This window comes from Chiloscyllium plagiosum, unplaced genomic scaffold (genome assembly GCF_037043375.1).
Source record: "Chiloscyllium plagiosum isolate Xiang-an unplaced genomic scaffold, Cpla_swu_hap1 HiC_scaffold_33, whole genome shotgun sequence".
NCBI classification, from domain to species: domain Eukaryota; kingdom Metazoa; phylum Chordata; class Chondrichthyes; order Orectolobiformes; family Hemiscylliidae; genus Chiloscyllium; species Chiloscyllium plagiosum.
Window position 1 is genome coordinate 9,935,938 of NW_028270171.1, and position 25,125 is coordinate 9,961,062.

At 46.1% G+C, this 25,125-nt stretch overlaps 1 protein-coding gene across 2 annotated transcripts in view; it reads left to right on the plus strand.

Moving 5' to 3' along the window:
- syt3 (synaptotagmin III) overlaps positions 1-25,125 on the plus strand; it is a 107,266-nt gene that overhangs the window by 41,088 nt on the left and 41,053 nt on the right. For both annotated transcript variants that reach the window (XM_043679639.2, XM_087978267.1), the window contains exons 3-4: positions 8,995-9,373; positions 14,645-15,194. In XM_043679639.2, coding sequence (XP_043535574.1) covers positions 8,995-9,373; positions 14,645-15,194 — 929 coding nt within the window. The remainder of the gene's footprint in view (positions 1-8,994; positions 9,374-14,644; positions 15,195-25,125) is intronic.

Sequence of the window (25,125 nt, forward strand, 5' to 3'; positions counted from 1 at the left end):
AAGCACCAGGACATCGCTGGGCTGGTGATCAGGAGAACATTAACTGAGATCCTTAATGTATGCTTGGACTCTGCACCACTACACGCTGCCCTTGAAACAGCTGCAGAGGAGGAGGGTAGAGACCGTCACACATCTCCTTCTGGAATGTGCCTTTGCAACGGAAGTCTGGAGGAAGATGTAGTGGTTTGTGTTGAGTTCCCTCCTCAGCAGCTCTGTAACGCCGAATTCTGTGCTCTACGTTCTGTTCCCCGGGACGTACACACTGAGACAAACATTGACTGCGCCTGGAGGACCATCAGCTCAGTGAAAGTCGCTCTTTGGTCTGTCCGAAACTTGTTGGTCTTCAAGAGCAAGGGGTAGACCTCAACCGAGTGTTGCAGACTGACACTTTCCAAGGTCCAGGACCACATGCTGAGGGACGCACTAAAGCCTGGGGCTGCTCCCACCGAGACACAGCGGGGAAAGGCCACCATCTGAGGTCTTTCAGCTGAAGTTAAATGGGGGACTGTTCAATTATCAGACCCTCCCCCAGTGCCTCAAATGTGTGTAAATGTATTCTTCTATAAGTAAGAAATGACTTTGGTTTCTTGGGATAGAGTCAAGCTCCAGTGTTTGTTTCTCCATATACTGCTGTACAGATCTGAGCTTCTTTAGGGACTAAGTATTTAAAGATATTTTATAAATAGAGTATATTTTTGAAATAAAAAAGCTTAATTGTGATAAACAGTCGAGTGGAGTATATCTATTGTCTTTTAATGTTTTATAACCTCAATCAGGTACCCTAAGTGTACAATTTTCTAACCTGTAAAGTTTCAATTCATTTAATGTATTTGTGCTTTGCATTGTTGCCTCACAGCGCCAGGGCTCCAGGTTCGATTCCAGCCTTGGGTGACTGTCCGTGTGGAATTTGAATGTTCTTCCTGTATCTGTGTGGGTTTCCTCTGGGTGCCTTGGTTTCCCCCCACAGTCCAAGGGGTGCAGTTAAGGTGGATTGGCCAATCTAAATTGCCCACAGTGTCCAAGGATGTGCAGGTTAAGTAGGTTAGTCATTGGAAATGCATGGTTACAGGGATGGGGGGGGGGGGGGGGTGGGTGCGCGGGCAGGAGGCTGGCTCTGTGTGGGATGCACTTCGGAGGGTTGCTGCAAACATGATGGGCAGAATGGCCTCTCTCCACTCTGTGGTGCTTCTATGATTGATTGCATTGGAAGCACGCACCTGGATTTTCACACAGTCGAGTTGGTTTAGGAACGTTTTAAAACTGGCGACCAATTCCAGGTTCCGGACCCTGGTACTGGTCTCTCCAGTTTTTGTAAGCACTTTATAAGGATGCAGACTAGTACAGAGTGGGAGCTGGCATTCCTAATCTGGCCAGTCCTGTCGCAGAAATCGGGAAAGCCTATTCTGCTGCAAATTTCACAACGACAAGCTTTTAAGGATCTCTTGGTTCACATCACCTCAGAGGTATGTCCCCTCTCCATGACCCCAATGCTCTCCATGACACCGTGGGCAGCACGGTGGCACAGTGGTTAGCACTGCTGCCTCACAGCACCTGAGACCCGAGTTCAATTCCTGCCTCAGGCAACTGTTTGTGTGGAGTTTGCACATTCTCCCTGTGTCTGCGTGGGTTTCCTCCGGATGCTCCGGTTTCCTCCCACAGTCCAAAAATGTGCAGGTTAGGTGAACTGGCTATGCTAAAATTGCCCGTAGTGTTAGGTGAAGGGGTAAATGTAGGGGAATGGGTCTGGGTGGGTTGCTCTTCGGAGGGTTGGTGTGGGCTTGTTGGGCCGATGGGCCTGTTTCCACACTGTAAGTAATCTAATCTATGCCCATTTCACCCACAATACGTGAAAATGGGATTAGAATTGTTTGGTGTTTGCTTTTGACTGACTCAATGGGCTAAAGAGCCTTTTTCTGTGCTGTAGACCTCTGTGACTACATGCTGAATAGAGGCTGTTAACACCATAGTGACAATAGAATGCCTAAAAAACTATTTAAAGGAGCAATCATTCATCGCCTCCTGCATTCTTTTTAAAATAAAACTATTTTACTACAAGCCAATAAAAGTGTCAATCGTGCAGTCCCTTTAAAATATCAAAACTGCAAGCATTTAAAATCTCCTAAACTTGTGTGTCTAAGCATTTGAATTGATAGCAATTGTCAGTAAACCAGAGCTGTCAAGCAAGCAGAGGCTCAGGTGTTTCAATTGCGTAATGGATACCCAGGCTCTCAGCCAAACCTTATTACACATTCTTAGTTGAGACCCCGCTCATTCGTCCCATTCAGTCCATTCCAGATCTACATAAAGCAATATGGTCAGTCCCATCACTACCTCCCACCCTCTTTCGCTTCACTTAAATGTCGATCCAGTTTACACTGTCTTTGCTTCCATCACTGTTGGATGCAGTCAGTTCCAGGTCATTAGTAATCACTGCATTAATACAGACTTTCTCACATATCCCCCTAAACTCTTGTCCAAACTCTGCTTCCTCATCCTTGTATCATTGGCTAGTAGCTAAAATCTACTTTATCCAAACTTGTCCTATTCCTGTACACCTCTATTAAATATTCCCTCTTTTCCTTCAAGGTATATAGCTCTAGCTTTTCCAACCTAACCTTGCAGCTAGAATTCCTCATTTCTTAGTGGTATTTGCCTTTGCTGTCTGGTTCTGTGGACTGTGAGCAGGCCAGTGAGCGTATGAATGACAACAGGTTAGGAAGAGAGCACTCTGCACCATACATCCTGTCCCACACAACTGTAAGGATTTGTGCATCATAATATATTCACTCCCAAGCTGACACTAAGCAATCTCCTGGGAGAGGTTTGTAAACAGATGAAGGAGCTCTAGACCATGTTGAGATATTGTCCTCTAATGTCCTCAGTTTGGCAGAGATCTCTGTGCAGTCCCCTTCTCTCCATCAGAATAAAGTCAGTAATCCATTGCTTAGCTTCCCCACCCTACCCTCCCCATAACCCAACTCCAATGTCCTGGGTCAACATTTAATCCCTCAACCAGAGCAGCTACAAATCAAACTAATTGGTCTGGTCGTTATCACAGTTCTGCCTTTGGGGAGATGACTGTGTGCATATTGGCTGCCACGTTTCCTCCATTATTGCATTAGAAATGTATTTCACTGACTGGTAGAGTGCTGTGGGTGCTCTAAGGCGCTATCAAAATGCAATGTTTCTCTATTTTTCATCAGCATTGACCTGCACACCCTGTATGTATTCCTTTGCTGTTCTGGGAATTTGGGATTTATCATCCTAAAACCCATTCACTGTGCTCACCTGCTGTAACCCTGGCTTGTTTTTATCCTTTCGTATTGTATTGGCAAATACATTTAGCAAAATATCAATACTGTGCAGTGTACTATATACACTCACATCGATATAGAGTCAGCGTTTTCTGTCACTGGCACACAGATTCTTGCAGTCTCACAGAATTCAGGCCTTACAGAAGTGTTCTAATCTCTCTTAGAACCCCACACGTGACCAGCAAGCAATCAAACCAATGAACCGACAGGACTGTAGCTCCCTCCACTATAAATCATCTGTGATTCCGTCACCATGCAACGTGTAAACAAGCAAGATCTGCCAAAGTGAACTCTCGCTGTAATTACTGCATGAGGACATTTCTCCCTCAACTCGAGCTAGTTAACATGCGGGCCTGGTCTGCTCAGTTCCAGCCATTTCTCAGTGTTTCTGCTTCCAGTTCAACAGTCTCGGGCTAGCAGAGCCAGATGGGGAGAATAACCCATATCCAATTGGCCTGATCTTCCCCCAATTCCTTATTACACTGTCACACTTGCCATAATGCAGACCCTGAGGGCACCATTCTAGGCCTTGATCAGCAGATCGTGAAGAATTGGACTAAAGGCAGGCCATTTGGACAATCAAGCCTCCTCCATCATTCAGTAAGATGGTAGCTTACCTCATAATTCTTGGTCAATCAAAACTGTCTAACTCAGCCTTAAATGAATCCAATTACACCCCATCTGCTGTTCTTGAGAAGAGATTCCAAAGGTTAACAGCTCTCCAAGAGAGAAAAAAAAATTCTGTCTTAAATAGAAGACCACTTATTTTGAAACTGTACCCCTGGTTCTAGATTTGGAGACAGTGAGGTCTGCAGATGCTGGAGATCAGAGCTGAGAGTGTGTTGCTGGAAAAGCACAGCAGGTCAGACAGCATCCAAGGAGCAGGAAAATTGACTTTTCGAGCAAAAGCCCTTCAGCAGGAAAAGCCAAAACCTAGATTAATGCTCTGGGGGTAAAGGTTCAAATCCCAACATAGCAGATAGTGAAACTTGTATTTAATTAAGAAAGATAGCCTCACGATGATCATTGGTAGCCATTGAAATGTGCTAACTGATTCACTTATGTTCTTTAAGGAAAGCATGGTTTAGTGGTTAGCATTGGATGCGATTCCAGCCTTGGGTGACTGTGTGGAGTTTGCACACTCTCCCTGTGTCTGTGTGGATTTCCTCCATGTAATGATTGGGATGAGGTCCAGGTTCATCTCATTGACAATGAAATCCGTGATTGGAGTTGTTAAACTGGCTTACAAATATAAACAGGAGATTCAGTGAGTCTCCTCACTCTCCGGACTGGCTCTGAGCTGGCTGGTCAGAGCCCATGTACTGTGCACATGTAAATTACATGCAGGTAATTTATCTGTGTGCTCTGGTTTCCTCCTGTAGTCCAGGATGTGGAGGTTAGATGGATTGGCCATGCTAAATTGTCCATAGTGTCCATGGATGTGAAGACGAGGTGGATTAGCCATGGGAAATGTGAGGTTAAGGCAATAGGATGGGGGTGCTGGGATGCTCTTTGGAGAGTCAGTGCAGACTTGATGGGCTGACTGACCTCTTACTGCCCTGTAGGTATTCTGTGAAAGAGAAACTGCATTCCTTATCTGTTCAGTGTGTGCACCAATTTGATGTTTGATTACCTTCTTAGCAATAAATGAATTGTAAAGAACTGACCACATGAATTGAAGATGTTTCTCAGGAACTGAGGTGTCCAATGACTGAGAAATGCAAATTGACATAGTATGAGAGACCAGGTTTGAAAGATTACACAAATAGGGAGGTGGAGAGATTTGAAAGGATCGATGAGAATTGTTTAAGGGGGCCCTCAGTTAAGTCAGTAGGCACTGGGCTTCTGGGTGGAGGGGGCTTGGTAGGCATCTGAATGAAGGCAAGAGGAGCTTTAGGTGAGATCCAGGTTACAGAGAACATAAGGTCGAGTGGCTGGGCAGAGGAGCATTGGAATAAGTCAGATTTTGATGAAACAAAGGCAACAGCTGGGTCTCAGAGTTTCAGCAGTGACTGAGCTGAGGCAGGGATGGACTGAGCGACATTAAACCGGGTTGCAAACTCGCTAACATTCGTGAACTGAAATGTAAAAGGATTCACCCCACAGCAGTACAAACCAGGAAGGGTATGATTCCTCGGTTTCATTGCAGTTGATATATGTTTGTTTCATCTACAGCAGCAGCTATGAGTGTTTGTAATATTGAAGGTGTGTGCGCAAATGCATTATTTATCGGAGAGGTTGCAAAGCAATGCATTATTTAACAGTGACGTTGCTGAAGAAACCAAACTAATGTTTTAATTACTGAATTACGGTTTATTACATGGCCTAGCAGCTCACAGAAAATATTTATCTGCTCGTGGGTTATTTATTATTAAGCAAATAGTGTAATCACTTTTCAAACAAAAGGGTTTCTTACCATTTGCAGTAGGTGATTGTTCATCGCTCTGACAGAGCCCTTGCTGAAGAGAATGCCAACCATTTAGGTACAGCCTGTAAACCTGGTGTAATTCTGACATTAATGAAGATTTCTCTCTCCACAGATGCTACCAGCCCTGCTGAGTTTCTCTGGCACTTTCTGTTTTTATTTCAGATCTCCTGTAAATTGCTTTTGATTAAATTGACATCCAATGGCATTGCCGTTGTGGAATCATCCATTACCAATATCCTGGAGTGTGCCATTGCCCAGAAACAGAACTGAGCATAAGCTGAAAAGTGACTTGTAAAGTTCGCAGTGAAGATTAGAGTGGTTCTGGAAAAGCACAGCAGGTCAGGCAGCATCCAAGGAGCAGGAAAATCAACGTTTCAGGCAAAAGCCCTTCCCTAATGAAGGGCTTTTGCCCGAAACATTGATTTTTTTACTCCTCGGATGCAGCCTGACCTGCTGAGCTTTTCCAGCACCACTCTAATCTTGACTCTGATCTCCAGCATCTGCTGTCCTCACTTTCGCCAAGTAAAATTCGCGCCACACAAATGCCAGGCAATGACCATCTCCAATAAAACAGAATCCAACCTGGTCTCCCAGTCTGAGGAAGGACATTCTAGCTGTTGAAGGATTCCAGCAAAGGTTCAACAGACAGATTTCCAGAATGGCAGGGCTGATCTATGAAGAAAAACTGGATTGACTGGGCTTGAACCCACTGGAATTTAGGAGAATTGGGGGGGAATCTCATAGAAACATACAAAAGCCTGACGGGAGTGGACAGGCTAGATAAGGAAAGAATGTTCCCGATGTTGGGTAAATCCAGAACTAGAGGAGACAGCCTAAGAATAAGGGGTAAACCATTCAGGACTGAGATGAGGAAGAATGTCTTCACTCAGGATGCTGTGAACCTGTGGAATTCTCTCCCACAGGAAGTTGTTGGGGCCAGTTTGTTAGATATATTCAAGAAGGAGCTGAACATGGCCCTTGGGACTAAAGGGATCAAGGAATATGGAGAGAAAGCAAGAGTGGGAAACTGAAGTTGCATCATTAGTTATGATCATATTGAATGGTGGTGCAGGCTGGATGGGCTGAATGGCCTACGTCTGCACCTATCTTCAATGTTTCTACATTTAACCATCACCCCTTGACATCTAATTGTGTTGCCATCACTAAATCCCCTACTGTCAACATCCTGGGTTACCGTCGAACCGGACTCACCATATTGGCTATATAGGAGAAAGTGAGGACTGCAGATGCTGGAGATCAGAGTCAAAAAGTGTGGTACTGGAAAAGCACAGCAGGTCAGGCAGCATCCGAGGAGCAGGAGAATCGACGTTTCGGCATAAGCTCTTCATCAGGAATAAACAGCTTATGCCAAAACATTGATTCTCCTGCTCCTTGGATGCTGCCTGACCTGCTGTGCTTTTCCAGTACCACACTCTCGATATTGGCTATATTAGTAGGTCAGAGGCTTGGAATACTACAGCAAGTAACTTAGCTGCTGACTCCCCAAAGCCTGTCCACCATCTACAAGACACAAGTCAGGTGTGTGACAGCATTTTCCCCATGTGCTAGATGAGTGCAACTTCATCAACACTCAAGAACCTCGATGCATCCGGTCAAAGTCGCCTCCTTTACTAGCACCACATCCATAAACATCCTCCCCCACCACCAGCACTCAGTGGCAGCAGTGTGTGCCATCTCTAAGATGCACTGCAAAAATTCGGCGAAGATCTTTTGACAGCATCTTCCAAATTCACAATCAATGCCATGTAGAAGGATAGGGCACTAATACATGGGATCGCTACCACCTTCAAGATCCCCTCCAAGCCACTCACCATCCCAGCTTGAAAATATATCACCATTCCTTCGGTGTCACTTGGTCAAAAGCATGTGACTCCATTCCCAGAGGGGCTGTAAGTGTACCTCCAGTGGTTCAAGATACCAACTCAACACCACCTTAAAAGGGATATGGAACTAATGGCTGATCTCACTCGAATCATGCATATCTCCTAAAAGAATTTAAAAAGATAAAGTGGTACATTACATGTGGTGTAAGTTTACCTCCTGCAGGGCACTTTACCTGATGGAGAAATTCTTATGTTATCTCCTGTAACATGAAAAACTGGGTGTCGCATTGAAGATTCCAACAGGCATCTGTGACAACAAACTATTATGTTCAAACATTACATTCCTGAGGTAAATCAGTGACTGAGCTAATCGTAAGCTAATACAGTATTCTGCAACCAGAGGAGTATGTTTCTAATAGACCTTCATGCTTCAAGTGATGCAAGATATGAGATGTTTAGACCCTCAGGTCACACGCTATGACACAGTGATGATGTGAGCATATCTCTTAAAGGTACACTTACATACTGTTTGAGTCATAACACAACACCTAAAGTATACAAAAGCCACAACATAGCCGTATGAGAAAGTGATGTGTAAAGGTCTGATACTGTGGTCCTGCCTTTGCTATTCTGATTCTAGCTGTAGACTCAATCCTGTCAATATTCTGAAAGGAATTTGGGATTGGGCAATAAATGTTGGCCTCATCCATGAATGAATGAAAACAAAACCTTGAGGAACTACATTGGGAGGCAAAATACAAAATAATTAAAAGCTGCAGAGAAAGCAAGCAAAAAGGCAAAGGTTATTGTTGGCCCTTATTTCAGGAGGTTGGTGTACAGAGGGGTGGAAGTAATGTTCAGTTCTCTAGAGCCATTATCAGCCCAGCTTGAGATAACTGTGCTCAGTTCTGGGCACTTCACTCAGGAAGGAGGGATTGCTCTTGGTGGGTGTGCAGCGCAGCTTCACCTGAATAATATCAGTCTTTAGGAGATTTCTTTATGAGGGACGGTTGTACAATCTCAGTTAGTATTCTGTTGCATTTAGGAGAGTGATGCACATTGGATTGAGGTATTACAGCTCTAGGCCGCAGGAGCTTCTGTGGTGTCTCTTTATAATGCTAAGTCCACAGCAACTGAGCCAACCGAGCACAGTAAGTGTAGATCAGTTACCAGACCCTCATAATCCAATACAAGACAGTTCAACCCACTTTTACACTTCCTTTTGTACTTAATGTCTTCTTGTTCTCTATAAATAATTGCACATTATTATAACATCTCTGTAATCATTGCCTTGCTCGATCTTGTAGAGTTAAGCACATTACTGTGTCCTTTGAAGATTTTAAGGTTGTTACTAACGCTTGCCTTTTCTACGCACCCATCACCCGCCACCCATTGTCTCTCACCTCAGATATATCGGTCAGCCTCCTCTCGGTGATTGTAACATTCTGCGGCATCGTTCTCCTGGGCGTCTCACTCTTTGTCTCCTGGAAGCTCTGCTGGATCCCATGGCGTGACAAAGGCTTGAACCCCCAGCGCAAGGACTCGCACCACCTGCACCACCTGCACCACCACTCGCACTTCACCGACCTTGCTGTCGAGCGCGTTGACTGTGGCCCAGAGATGCCCGAACGCTCCTACCTCGACCTGGAGTCATACCCCGAGTCCAGCATCAAACTGAGCCAGACGTCGCCTGATATCCCGGTGGACACCAACTCCGGGACTAAGGAGAACAGCCTCCCAAACGCACACTCCCACCAACAGGTGTCTGTCCCGCCACCAGCAACAAGGTGGGAACCGTGATGGAGTCTCTCAGTTCAGGCTCTTACTACCGTATTGGGAGGAAGAGATTACAGTGTTGCTTTTACCATCTCTGTCATTTTATTTAAGGCTCAGTTGACCTGAGGTGGTCAAGCCTGCAGACTAGGGCGATGGAGGTCTAGTGGTTTCATCCCCAGGTTCATAATTAGGAGACTTTATTGCTGGAACAGCACAGCAGGTCAGGCAGCATCCAGGGAACAGGAGATTCGACGTTTCGGGCACAGGCCCTTCTTCCTGAAGAAGGGCCTGTGCCCGAAACGTCGAATCTCCTGTTCCCTGGATGCTGCATGACCTGCTGTGCTGTTCCAGCAATAAAGTTTCAACTTTGATCTCCAGCATCTGCAGACCTCACTTTCTCCTCATAATTAGGAGACCAAACTGAATGCTAGGGGAGCAAAGATTCAGATCCCTCTACCACAAATGCTGTCCTACTTTTCTCTTATTTGTTTCACGTGATGTGGGCATCATTGGCAAGATTGGTATCAATTGCCCATCCCTAAGTACCCTTAATTACTTAGCTATTTCAGAGTCAGTCACATTCTGTGTTGGGCCTGGAGTAACGTCCATTTAAAATATTTATTCATGGGATCTGGGCATCACCTGATAGACCAGCATTTACTGACCTAATTGCCCAGAAAGCAGTTCACAGTCAACCACATCGTTGTTGCTCTGAAGTCGCATGTAGGCCAGACCAGGTAAGGATGACAGATTTCCTGGAGAAAGTGAGGTCTGCAGATGCTGGAGATCAAAGTTGAAACTTTATTGCTGGAACAGCACAGCAGGTCAGGCAGCATCCAGGGAACAGGAGATTCGACGTTTCGGGCACAGGCCCTTCCTGAAGAAGGGCCTGTGCCCGAAACGTCGAATCTCCTGTTCCCTGGATGCTGCCTGACCTGCTGTGCTGTTCCAGCAATAAAATGACAGATTTCCTTCCTAAAGGGCTGTAGTGAACTATATGGGTTTTCAGTGCAATCAGTGATTGCATGGTTTTATTTCAGATTATATTTTTAAATTGAATTCAAACTTCACCATCTGCCATGGTGGGATTTGAACCAATCTCCCTGCAACATTGATCTGGGGTTGTGGATGGTTGGTCCAGTAATACTTCCACTATACCACTGTCTCCCCTCTCCACCAGAAGATTTCCAACCCCTGAAGTAAACCAGAGGTGTTTTTACAACAATTGGTGATAGAGAACATAGGTCACCAGCATAAAGATTTGCTTTAAGTCCCAATTTTATATCTCAATTTATATTCCACTAGTGAGTTTTGAGAAGATTTGTAGCTCAGGTTGAGGTTTTGGATTTAGGTTTGCTCGCTGAGCTGGTAGGTTCATTTCCAGACATTTCGTCACCCTACTGGCTAACATCTTCAGTGGACCTCAGGCAAAGCACTGCTGAAAATCTCTGCTTCTATTTATATGTTTGTGTTTCTTTGGGTTGGTGATGTTATCTCCTCTGGTGAAGCCACTTCCGGTTCCTTTCCTCAGGGGGTGTTAGATGGGGTATAACTCGATGTGTTTGTTGGTAGACTGTAGAGAATCTAATCTAATCTAAATAGAGTTCCGGTTGAAATGCCACGCTTCTAGGAATTCTCGTGCATGTCTTTGCCAAGCAACGCCAAACAAAGACACGCATGGGAGTTCCTAGAAACATGGCATTCCAACTGGAACTCTATCAACAAACACATCGAGTTAGACCTCATCTACTACTCCCTGAGAAAAAGAACAGGAAGTGACTTCACCGGAAATAACATCACCACCGGAAATGGCATCACTAACCCAAAGAAACACAAACATATAAATAGAAAGCAGGCATTTTCAGCAGTGCTTTGGCTGAGGCCCATTGAAGATGTTACTTAGCAGGGTGACAAAACATCTGGAAATGAACCTTCCAGCTCAGCGAGCAAACTTACATCCATATTCCACTCACTGTGATTTGGATTTAAGACACCAAATTAATTAATCTTGAATTAAAAGCTAGCCTCAGAGCCAAGAACGAACCCTCCTGGTTCACTCATGGTGCCGAGGGAAGGAAATCTACCATCCTCACCCAGTCTTGATTAGAGACAAAAAAACTGCAGATGCTGGAATCCAAAGTAGACGGGCAGGAGGTTGGAAGAACACAGCAAGCCAGGCAGCATCAGGAGGTGCAGAAGTCAACGTGTCAGGTGTAACCCTTCTTCCAGATTGGGGGTAGGTGTGGGGGAAGCTGTAGATAAAGTGGGTGGCGGGGCAGGATGGTGAAGTGGGGATACGTGAAGACAGGTAGAGGGTATGACCTGGTTGGTCAATGGGAGGAATGAATCCGGTTGGTGGCAGGGAGCAGTGGAAGGGAGGGCGGAGGGCTGGGAAGGGAGTCATAGATGGAGAGGGAGGTTACTTGAAATTGGAGAACTCAGTGTTGAGTCCTCCAGGTTCTGGATCAGTGGTGCTGGAAGAGCACAGCAATTCAGGCAGCATCCGAAGAGCAGCAAAATCGATGTTTCAGGCAAAAGCCCTTCATCAGGAATAAAGGATGAAGGGCTTTTGCCCGAAACGTCGATTTTGCTGCTCATCGGATGCTGCCTGAATTGCTGTGCTCTTCCAGCACCACTGATCCAGAATCTGGTTTCCAGCATCTGCAGTCATTGTTTTTACCTTTTAGTCCTCCAGGTTGCCCAGGCAGAAGATAAGGTGTTGTTCCTCCAATAGACATTGTAGTTTGTTTTGGCAATGGAGGATGCCCAGGATGGTCACATTGGGAAGGGAGTGGTTGGAGGAATTGAAATGGGCGGTGACTGGGAGGTCCTCACCCAGTCTGGCCTACCTGTGATTTTCTGGGTTGGCAGGAGTTGATAAGGGAAGTGTGGAGGCCCTACTCATGAAGGTATGCCTGCAGTGAAGGAGGTAGGTAACCAATCTTGATGTTTGCACATAGAATTGGAGCAAAAGAAGGCTACCTGGCTCATTGAGCTTGCTCCACCATTCAATATGATCATGGATCATCCAACTCTGTACCCTGTTCCCATTTTCTCCCCACACCCTTTGATTCCTTGAGCTCCAAGAAATATATGTAACTCCTTCTTGAAAACCTTCAATGTTTTTCCCTCAACTTCTTCCTGTGGGCAGAAAATTCCACAGGCTCCCCACTCTCTGGGTGGAGGGAATTCTCCTCATTTCAATCCTACCCCATATTCTTAAACTGTGACCCCTGGTTCTTGACTCCTCGGTCATCGGGAACATCCTGTATTTACTTGCTGGTCCTGTTAGAATATTATTAGTTTCTATGAGATTCCCTCCCCCTTTGTTCTTCTAAACTGCAGTGAATAGAGTCCTAACTGATCCAATCAGATCAGCAGTAGGTGCCAAAGAGGGGAGGGTGATGGGAGGTGGGGATGTGAGGAGTTGGAAGAGTGTTGATGAGTTGGGAGCTGTTTTGGGAGTGTGAGGAGATGGGAGGCAGGAGGCGATGGGAAGCGGTGGGGGTGGGGGGGGGAAGATGAATGCTGCTGCCATCAAAAACCACCACCAACCACTCCCCCCTCCGCCCACCCGTTGCAATAAAATTGAGATGTGTCTTCTCTGATCAGAAAGGGCCTCCTCCACTGAGTCCTTCTGGGCGGCACGGTGGCACAGTGGTTAGCACTGCTGCCTCACAGCGCCAGAGACCCGGGTTCAATTCCCAACTCAGGCGGCTGACTGTGTGGAGTTTGCACATTCTCCCCGTGTCTGCGTGGGTTTCCTCCGGGTGCTCCGGTTTCCTCCCACAGTCCAAAAATGTGCAGGTCAGGTGAATTGGCCATTCTAAATTGCCTGTAGTGTTAGGTAAGGGGTAAATGTAGGGGTATGGGTGGGTTGCACTTCGGCGGGTCGGTGTGGACTTGTTGGGCCGAAGGGCCTGTTTCCACACTGTAAGTAATCTAATCTAATCTAAAAAAAATATAATTACTTTGGGCCCCGTTGTTTTTAGATATCCTCACATTACCCATCCTGCCTCAGCAGTACCCACCTGTCTTTCTCTCTCTCGGGTTTGAGAGCCATGATTGAACTGTATCAGGGGCCGTCCGCCATTCTAAATAGCCTGAACGAAAGCAGCCAAATTGGATGGAAAGTGGCTCCCCTGGTCTGACTCCCAGCCAGTAGGGTCTCAGGATCTTTGTTCGGTTCCTTACTCAAGTCCTACTAAACTGAAACCTGAGGGAGGATGCTGCTAAGACTGTTTCAAGATATAAATACTGCAGAGTCATAGAATTTCTCCAGCACAGAGAAAGACCCTTTGGCCCATCGTGTCCATACTAGTCAGTAAGCACTGACATATTCTCATCCCGTTTTCCAGTACTTGGTACATCGCCTTTTATGCTACGGCATATCTAGTGCTTATCTAAACATCTTCTTAAATGTCTTGAAGGTTCTCACTTCTATCCACCTTTTAGGCAGATTTCCAGACACCTATCACCCTCTGGGTTAAAAATATTTTCCTCAAATCTCCTGCTTCTTTAAACTGTACCCCCACTGATTATTGACTCACTACTAAAGGGAAAGGTTTCACCCTATCTACCCTGCCTGTGCCCATTGTAACTTTGCACATCTCAATCAGATGCCCCCTCAGCTTTTTGTACTCTGAGGAAAGCAATCCCAGCCCATTTACTCTCCTCTGAATTTCAGGTTGACCCCCCCCAAAGGGATACTCATGTCCAGTGGGGACTCTCTCCCTCCTCCTCATTTTGGGTCGTGGGAGTCCATACCCATACACACCGCTTACCGTACAGGACCAATACTCCCTCCCCCACCAAAGCCAGCTGCTTACAGTCATGGGAGGAACATTTATCTGCCTGTGAATCCTTCCACTTATTCAAACTGTTACTTTCAAGGGAAAGTGTGTGATCACACTCAAATCCATTCTGACGCAACGTTTATTTTTAAAATTCATTTGCAGGATATCAATTGTAGGCAAGGCCAGGATAATTGCCTGTCCTTAATTGCCCTGGACATGTTAGCGAACCACATCTTGAACTGCTGCAGCCCATGTGGGTATAGATATTTGTACTGTGCTGTTGGGAGGATGTTCCACAATTTTGACCCAGTGACAATTAAGGAACTGCAATTTAGTTTCCGATCAGCAGCAATGGCCTGAAACTCATGATAAGGGGGCGGGAGGGTGGGGATCATTGTTTCGGGGCAACAAAGTATTCTGGGTCACTGCCCCCAAGGATAGAACAAAGGCTGTGGAGAATCCACTGACATCTTCATTGCCTTTCAGGTTCAACTCGCTCCCGAGGCCAATCCCACAGCAGTTGTCCAGCCCGGACTTTGGGAGCCAGACCGATGAGAAAGTGGAGCAGGTGACCAGCATCGGTCAGATCAAACCGGAACTCTACAAGCAGAGGTCCATCGACACGGAGGCGAAGAAGCACCAGAAGGTGAACTGCGGGCGGATAAACTTCCTGCTGAGGTACACGTACGCCACCGAGCAGCTGGTGGTCAAAGTCCTGAAGGCCCTCGATCTTCCAGCCAAAGACGCCAACGGATTCTCCGACCCTTACGTGAAGATCTACCTGCTCCCTGACCGCAAGAAGAAGTTCCAGACCAAGGTGCACCGCAAGACGCTGAACCCAGTGTTCAATGAGACCTTTCAGTTCAATGTCCCGTTTAACGAGCTGCAGAACCGCAAGCTCCACTTCAGCATCTATGACTTTGACCGTTTCTCCCGTCACGACCTGATTGGGCAAGTGGTGCTGGACAACCTGCTGGAATTCTCCGACCTCTCCGAGGGAACACCCATGTGGCGGGACATCTTGGAGGCGACATCGGTGAGTTGCATTGGATTTTCCGCATTGAGCAAGTTAGGATCTGTGAAGTGATGGGGAGAGGATGGTCTCATGGTGTTATCACTAGACCATTACTGGGAGTCTGAAACCAAAACAGCTGGAGGAACTCAGTAGGTCTGGCAGCATCTGTGGGCAGAAAACAGAGTTAGTCTTCAGAATTTTGTTTTCTTGCCACAGATGATGCCAGACCTTCTGAGTTCCTCCAGCTGTTTTTGGTTTCAGATTCCCAGTTATGTTTAGGAACCTGGGCTCAAATCCTGCCATGGTAGAATGCGGTTTCAGTAAAAATCTGGAATTAAGAGTTCCAGATAAACTCTGTCAGTTGTTGCAAAAGCCTATCTGGTTCACCCGTGTCCTTCAGGGAAGGAAATCTGCTATCCTTATCTGGTCTGACCTACACGTGACTCCAGATCAACAGCAATGTCGTTGACTCTTGCCTGGCCTCTGGGCAGTTAGGCATGGCCAGTGACAGCCACATTAAAAAAGAATTATCTGTCCCCATTTCCCCCTCACACCCCTCCCCACTCTCTCACTTTGCACTCAACCTGGCTCAGTGCCTTCTCCCTCCGTCCACCGCCAAGTCTCCACCGCTATGCCTCAGTGAGCAGATGATGTGCTGAGGGAGTGCTGCTCTGTCAGAGCTGCCAGTGAGGTGGTAAGATGAGGCCTCTGTCTGCTTTCCTCAGATGGATGGAAAATATCCCATGGCTGTGACTGGAGAGTGGCTCTCCCGGGCACCACAGCTAATATTTAAGCCCTTGTGTTCCCAGAGGAATAGCAACTTTTTGAAAAGGTGGGTTGGGCCAAGAGAGCGATCCACTGTGGTTTCCTGCTCCTACAGGAAAAGGATGGCTCATCCTGATGTCATCATCAGTATGTGACGTGTGCTAAGGAAGAATGATGCAGGCAGTCACTTGCTGAAGCATTTCTGTCTTCCATTCATCAGCACACTTGCAAAAATGCCAAATGTCAAATGAGCACATGAAATTTAAATAACAGAAGAAAAAGGTGCTGATTGATTGGCTAGTTGACTGATTGGAGGAAGCCATGAGGAACGAGGTAATGCAGGGCTCGAATGCGTTCCCTTGTTTCAGAGATCACGGTCCTGAACTTAGATCACTTCAGTCAAGTGTAACTGAGCCATATTATGGGCTTGACTGGTTATCTTAAGTTGGTTGTTAGTGCAACTATTTAGCACACTTGGAGTTGTTCAGCAAGTGTTTGTCCCAGTGAGTACAAGATAAGAATCTTTAGCGATATGTCTCTCTTTCTTACCATATTGAACATACAGGCTTTGTTTTGGAGTCAATGGGGTTGCTGCTGTAGATCAGGCACATCCTAACTGAATGGGAAAGCCCTGGCCTGAGTAATCATTTCCTACCCGTCTTGATCCTAAATGGTTAAATTTAGAGATCTTTAAAATCATGGAAGTTTCAATAGGAAGATGTAGAGGAGGTGTTTCCCATTAAAGGGAGAACAAAGACTGGGGTTGGAACATCATGAATAAATCCAATAGAAAATGGAGGTGAATGGCTTACCCACAGATTAACATGAATGTGGGTGTATTACAACAGGTAGTAATTGAGCAAAGCAATATCGATTCATTTAAGGGGAAGACAGATAAGCACAGGAAGGAGAAATGAAGAGAAATTTATGTTGATTAGGTGAGATGGGTTCAGTATTGAGCAGGTTTGTGTGAATCAGAAACAGCATCATAAATCAGTAGGGCATGTGAAGTTGTTTCTGTAAACCTCTATGCAATCCTAATGACCTGCATTAACCATACATTGACTGACTGAGCCAGGGATCTGTTATTGGTGTTTTTCCAAAATTACACTCATAATAAATATTTCTGGGTAGGCTGTGAGTATTTAGCAGCAGCTATTGGTAGCTGCACACTTTATTTATGCATTCGGTGGGATGTGGGCATTGCTGGCTGAGCAAACATTTATTCCCCATCCCTTGTTGTCCAGTGAGAACGTAGGGGTAAGCTGCCTTCTTAAACTGCTTTAGTCCACCTGTTCTGGGTTGACCTACAATGCTGTTCGGGAGGGAATTCCAGGATTTTGACCCAATCACAGTGAAGGAACGTTGATATATTTCCAAGTTGGAACGGTGAGTGGTTTGGAGGGGGACTTGCAGGTGGTGATGTTCTCAAATATCTGCTGCCTTTGTCCTTCTAGTTGGAAGTGGTTATGGGTTTGGAAGTGCTGTCTGAGGATCTTTGGTGAATTTCTGCATGCATCTTGTAGATCATACACACTGCCGCTACTGAGAGTCGGTGGATGGAGGGTGTGGATGCTTGTGGAAGCAGTACCAATCAAACGGACTGCTTTGTCCTGGATGGTTTCAGGTTTCTTGAATGTTGTTGGAGCTGCACTCATCCGGCAAGTGAGGACTATTCCTGACTTGTGCCTTGTAGATATTGGATAGGCTTTGGGGAGTCAGGTGAGTTACTCACCACAGTATTCCTAGCCTCTGACCTGTCCTTGTAGCCACTGCATTCAAAGATGAGTCCAATTCAGTTTCTGAATAATCACAACTCCCAGGACATTGATAGTGTGGTATTCAACCATTGAATGTCAAGGGATGATCGTTAGATTGTCTCTTATTGGTGCTGGTCATAGCTTGGCATTTGAGTGACATGAATGTTACTTGCCACTTGTCAGCCCAAGCCTGGATTTTCTTGCATTTGGACATAGACTGCTTCAGAGTTATGAATGGTGTTGTGCAATCATCAGCAAACATCCCCATTTCTGACCTCTTGATGGAGGGAAGGTCACTGAAGTAGCCGAAGATGGTTGGACCGAGGACACTACGCTGAGGAACCCCTGCAGAGGTGTCCTGGAGGTGAGATGACTGACCTCCAACAACCATGACCATCTTCCTATGTGCCAGGTATGATTCTTGATGATAAGGAAGATATATCAGGTGACAAGGTGATCCATTGGATCCCAAGAGGTGATTGGGCGGCCCCTGAGCATGCTGACAATGAGGAGATAAGAAAAAGGAGCAGAAGTAGATCACTCAGCCCCTTGAACCTGCTCTGTCCTCCAGTATGATCATGGCTATGCTAAATGGATCCAAACTAGATGGTGAAGTACAAAACAAGATAATTATCTTTCCTTGATAGTTGCTTTAGTCACAGGCTGCAGCTCTTGCAGACTTTTACCTTGTAAACATAAGCCCTGTGTTCTACCTGACTCTCTTCCGACTTTTTTGAGTAAATTACATAAATTAACAAACTAGTTAACTAAAAGGCCACCCTTTAAAGAAGCATTTTAAACCAAAGCTTATCTAATTTTAAAAAGAAGTCCCACTTTGGGAGCTGGTGGCCACTGGTTGTGAAAAACCTCAAACATAGCAGTGGGCATCAGCTCTCCGGGGACACTGGGTGTTGATGTAATCACAGACAAGAGATTGGTGGTTGACTGTAATGGTCCCCTCCACTGCCCACTGCCTGGAGATGTGAATAGCCACACGGCCAAAGCAAAAACCCAGTTTCTGCAGCCAACAATACAGAGAGCAACTTCTTCCCATCAGGGAATTTGAACTGTTGTCCTCTGCATGATGGAAACACTGACCACAATAGTGATAAGGTGAAGAGGAACTACCAGTTAGCCCTTCTGAATCTCTTTATTTTTAAATAGTCAAATTAAAGGGTAACAGCGCCTTAAGGGTCACCGCAACAAGAATCAAACGTTGAAATTAAACTTCGAAGATATAAATGGATATGTTACATTGCGTGAAGCTGGTACCTTGCAGCTCCCGTGGTGCCCACCAGGTGTGAAAGCCCTGAGCTATACCAGCAGGCACCATCTGCTCCCTCTCCAGGGATTACCAAATGTGCACAGTGCCACAGAATAGGGATCAAATGATCCCCTTGACCACTTATTGTTGATGACTTCCTTAGCCAGGCTTCACGAGGAGGTCCTCGGACTTGCCTGTCCCCTTCTGCAGCGGTGGGGGTACGAGAGGAGAACAAATGTTCGGCATATGGGGCTGAGGTGCAAACAGTGTTTGAGTAGCAGCCCCAACCAGCCTGAAGTGAAGTAAGGTCTGGAGTCTGTGTGGAATATGGATGCCTCCAGGCCACAGAAATTACAGGAGCCCTGTGAACCTTCTCTCATATGGGAGCGCTGCTTGCATCACGCTCCACAGTCAATCCCTATTGGGAGAGAAAAGGCCTGCCAAATAGAGAGCTTCCCACCAGCTACCTGGCACTCTATGTATCTTTCTTGATTAACCTGTCTGAACATGTTATGACAGGTGAGATTTGAACCCAGGCCTCCTGGCTCAGAGGCAGGGACACTACCTCTGCACCACAAATAGCCATAACCAGACACTTTATAAGTATTCTGTTGTTGACGAGTTCAGAGATGTTATGACACACCTCTGGAGCAGTTGGAGATGCTCACGAGAAGGGACATGACCATTCCATCACAAGACCCCCGAACCGGAACACTTTATATATGAGGCGAAAGTGAGGACTGCAGATGCTGGAGATCCGAGTCAAGATTAGCGTGGTGCTGGAAAAGCACAGTAGGTCAGGAATGAAGGGCTTTTGCCCGAAAAGTCGATTTTCCTGCTCCTCGGATGCTGCCTGACCTGCTGTGCCTTTCCAGCACCACTCTGATCTTGACTTTAAATGTGATCCCAGTATTTAATAAATCAGTGCACATCATCTTTGCGTCTTTAACCACATAATGAACAAAGCAGATCCTTAACCTTAACTCCAGCTTCCTGCACGCTCCTTCTCCAGGCCCCCTGTCCAAACCCCTGGAAGCATCCCTCTATTTCCTGAGACGTCGAAAATCAGTCTGTGATTGACAAAGGCCCCAGAAAAATCGATGGGTGAAGTGGAGGTGAGGAATTGAAACATTTCTGCCTAACATTAAGTTCAGAGTCCAGGAATTTGCTGATTGAGGGCCTACTCTCAGTCTTAATAAGAGAGAACTTTAATCTCACTTTCTAAGCCAACTCTCTAGACACCACTGCACTCAATTCATTCACCCGTGGTCAAGGCCTAAACGATTGTTTCTTTTTTATATATTATTCACTGAATCTTCTTTTTAGCCACAAGCATAGAGTGGAGACAGTTGCAGAATGATCCCTGGGAGCCACTTTACAGTGTTTCCAATTTAAATTACTGTCAGATTTCGACCCATTTCCCTGGGACACAGAAGGAATGGAAGCGTGCAGCCTGTCCTGTTGTGCTTCTGTGTCAGGTTCTCCAGCTGCATCAGCCGTGGCTTTGAGCAGAGGGTGTGCAATTTGCTTTGCAAACAACTGTTTCTCTGCGGGGGCCTGAATCATACCAACAGTGTGCACTGACGGAGGCCATTTGGCCCAGCGTGCTTGTGCTGGCTCATTGAACAAGCGATCTGGTGAGCATCACGCCCTCCTTCACTCCTTGGCCTTCAGCCTGGAAAACCTTCTCCCCTTTGAGTATTTAACCAATTTCATTTTGGAGGTTATTGTTAAATCTGCCCATTCTTAATTGACAGCTTCCCATCTGGAACTTTGCTAAACACAGCAGCTTTTAAACACTGAATTGATTTAACACTCTAATGTGCATTTTTCTTTCAGGAGGAGGTGTGGAGGGGGATTATAGTTGACTCAGGAAGCCATATTACTATGGCAACGTACGCTTTTTACCGCATGTTTTATCCTGGAGCTACAGAGGTAGCTCTGTTTTCTCTCTCTCACACAAGGCTGACCAGGAATCTCTCCCTCTCTCTTACGGCCTGCCATTGGTGTGTGTCGGAGGGATACTCAAATAAAAGCAACTTTCCGCCGTTATAGGACCCGAAATAAAAAGGGAGAACGCTGGAGAAAGTCAGCAGGTCTGGCAGCCTCTGTGGAGAGAGAAACAGAGTTAAAGTTTCAAATTTGATATGACTCTTAGATTAGATTAGATTAGATTACAGTGTGGAAACAGGCCCTTCGGCCCAACAAGTCCACACCGACCCGCCGAAGCGAAACCCACTCATACCCCTACATTTACCCCTTACCTGACACTACGGGCAATTTAGTACGGCCAATTCACCTGACCCTGCACATCTTTGGACTGTGGGAGGAAACCGGAGCACCCGGAGGAAACCCACGCAGACACGGGGAGAACGTGCAAACTCCACACAGTCAGTCGCCTGAGGCGGGAATTGAACCCGGGTCTCTGGCGCTGTGAGGCAGCAGTGCTAACCACTGTGCCACCGTGCCGCCCACCGACTCTTCTTAAGGCTGCTATTGAAACTGTTTGGCAGTGTTGGCAGGGAAGGTGGCATGGTCGTCATGGGCTGGTATCCAGAGACCCAGATGAATGCTGTGGGAACCCACGATAGCTGATGTAATGTAGATTCAGATAATGTGTCTGGAGTGCAAAGCTCCTCAAAGAGGGGTCAAATGCCAGGATTGGAGGGTTTGAGCTATAGGGAGAGGCTGAACAAGCTGGGGCTGTTTTACCTGGAGCGTCGGAAGTTGAGGGGTGACCTTATAGACGTTTATAAAATCATGAGGGACATGGATAGGGTAAATAGATAAGGTCTTTCCCCTGGGGTGGGGGAGTCCAGGACTAGAGAGCATAGGTTCAGGGTGAGAGGGGAAAGATTAAAAAGGGACCTAAGGGGCAAATGTTTCACTCAGAGGGTGGTCCGTGTATGGAATGAGCTGCCAGAGGATGTGGTGGAGGCTGGTACAATTACAACATTTGAAAAGCATCTGGATGAGTATATGAACAGGAAAGGGTGAGAGGGATATGGGCCAAGTGCTGGCAAATGGGACTAGATTAGGTTAGGATAACTGGTCGGCATGGTGTAAATATCTATGACTAATTAGCTCAGTGAACCGGATGTCCAGTTTGCAATGCAGGGTGTTACCAACAGTGCGGGTTGACAGTGAATAGGCAATGGAAGACATTTAAACAACACATGGATGAACTTCAACAATTGTACATCCCTGACTGGTGTAAGAGTAAAACAGGGAAGGTGGCTCAAATATAGCTAACAAGGGAAATCAGGGCAAGCCTTAAAGTCAAAGAAAAGGCATATAAATTGGCCAGAAAACTCTGAGGACTGGGAGAAATTTAAAATGCAGCGCAGGAGGACAAAGGGTTTAATTTGGAAAGGGAAAATAGAATGTGAAAGTAAGCTCGGGGCAAACATAAAAACTGACTGCAAAAGCTTCTATAGATATGTGAAGAGAAAAAGACTGGTGAAGACAAATGTAAGTCCCTTGCAGGTGAATTCATAATGGACAACAAAGAGATAGCAGAACCAATTGAACAAATACTTTGGATCTGTCTTCATTAAGGAGGACCCAAATAACCTTCAGGAAATGCTTGGAGACAGAGGGTCAAACATGAAGGAGGAACTGAAGGAAATCCTTATTTTTAGAAAGGAGTAGGCTGGAAAGTGTATGTATATGCATGCGTGCATGTGTGTCTGTGTGTGTGTATGTGTGTTTGTGTGTGTGTCTGTGTGGGTGTATGTGTGTCTGTGTGGGTGTATGTGTGTCTGTGTGAGTGCGTCGGTGTGTATGTGTGTGTGTGTGTGTGCAAGTGTGTGAGACCAGCTCTCTCCTAATTCATGCGAACTTTCTCCCACACACAAACTCTCTCTCCCCATCCCATTTGCACTCTCTCTCTTATTGCCCCCCAAACTCTCTCGCTCTCTCCCAAAGGACACACTCCCTCTCACACAGACACACTTGGAAACCCACTCTGCCATCTTGAAAGCAACTCTACAAGGGAACCTTTTCTGCACCGGTCATGAAGTGGAATCATCGGACAAGCTTATGGGCTACAGCTCACAGTGGGAATGTCATTGGACTACAGGGGGTTCCCAATTTTGGGATGCTCTTACCTATGAACGCAATCCAAAACAGGGTGAAAAATTAAAGTCCCAATTTACAAACATTTCCCACACTTAAAAACAGCTACTTTACATTGTCCTGCATTGTGTTCCAACTTGTGCACAAAGCAACTTGCGAATGGATTTTGGAATGGGGCCATTCACAACCCAGGGACTGCCAGTACTAATTCAGCTGCTCAGACTAATGTTCTGGGCCAGGGATTCAAATCTCAAACTAGCTGCTGTTGGGTTTTAAATTCAATTAATACAATCAGCTGCATGAAGGGCTGAATGGTCTACGTCTGCTCCTAGTTTCCAATATTTTCTAATTAACATAGAACAAGTGGGAGTTGCACCTGGTTCAGACATAGGGACACTACCACTGCACCAGAAGAACCCTTGCTCCTAATTTCCATGTGTATTTGACTCCAGGGTTAATCCCAGCAGTGACTGAGTAGGTAATTAATGCCCACTTGCAGGGCTTCAGTCAGTGTAGGGGCTAGGAGACTGTCTATCTACCTTTCCATTGGGATGGAGGTGGGAAGATGGCAGATAGCTCCCAACCCTCACTGGGGGGTAGTGTGGGAGGGCCCCCAGCCTCTGCTGCATGTGGTGCTGCTCTCAGCTTTTTCCAGTTAATTAGCTTTTCTGAATGATAGACTGCTAGACTAGAGAGATCAGGATGCACAGGGTTTTTATTTCCAAAGTTGTTTATCTAGAAATCAAGCCTCCCTGCTGTTGTGGTTGGATATGGACTCATAATAGTCCTAGTTTTGCATTACTAGTCAAGTAACATCAGTGTTATACTGCTTGGGCCCACGTGGTGCAGAGCTCCAAGCAGAGTTGGCAACCTTGTTGATTGTCACTAAATTGTTTGCTGCAGCAGCCTCTAACCATCATATTTCTGAAGCTGACAAAAGGAGTAGGAGTCGATGACTGAACAGTAAATTCTATTCCTCCTCTCAGTCCAATGCTATCTGCCCTGGCAGCTCGAGATAACTGCTGGACCTACAGAAATACTCATTACCAGCTTGGCTCCCCACAGCGGAGCTGATGAGATGGAGGGCTGTGCGGAGGCCGAGAGCTTTTCAAAGTTGCCTCTGGGGATCAACATCAAAATGAAAGCTTCACGAGCAATTTAGACATTGGATGAGCAAATGAGGGGAAAAGCTCATCAAAAGTTAATCAGAATTTGTCTGGAGATCTGTTCAATAGGCCTTGAATTGAGCAGGTGGACTACGCCAAGCGACAGACCCTCTCTGAGGCTGAAGTAGAGGAATAAAAAGTTATCAGATGTAATTTGGAGGAACAGCTCCAAAACATTGACTGCAGGGTCAGGGAAAACAGGGCACCAGCAAGTTATCAGATATTATCGTATTGAATGTTAGAGCAGGTTAGAGGGGCCAAATGGCCTTTTCCTGTTCCTACTTCTTATGATCTTATACTGTTGAGTGAAGGGACTGATTACTCAGGGTATCGACGGCAAAGTTGGCCAGAGCATTGTAGGTGGGTATTAGATAAATGCAACCAGTATGTGGGGGAGGGCATTGTGAGGGGATGGGGAAGGATGGAAAGTTCAAGGATATCTGAAGCACGGGTGCTTATTTTAGCCAATACAATGGCAGTACCCCTCGAATAATTCGGAGTATGTGAGAGAGCGATGGCATGGCTAGAAATGACATTAGCTCATTTGCAATGCAGAGTGATGCCAACTGCGTGGGTTCAATTCCTGCACTGGCTGAGGTTACCACAAAGGAGAGAGTGCAGAGAGGTAGCTCCTGAGCTGTTGGAGATCACATCAGTTTTCCCTGTAACTTGTTCCCAGCCCCAAGCTGTTTAGGGTGGGCACAAGTTTCTACAGCTTGAGGGGCGACATCGGGCTCAATGAGTTTCCTGTCAATTAGCATTTCTGGATGATAGACTCCTGGACTGGAGAGTTAATTAAGCTGAACGCAGCACTGCATGTAGCAAAATTCCGTGCCCTCAACACACACCCCATCCTCCATGGATGGCTCCTGCCACTGGGAACCAGTTACAGGACTATTGGCACCCAAATTCATCCATTT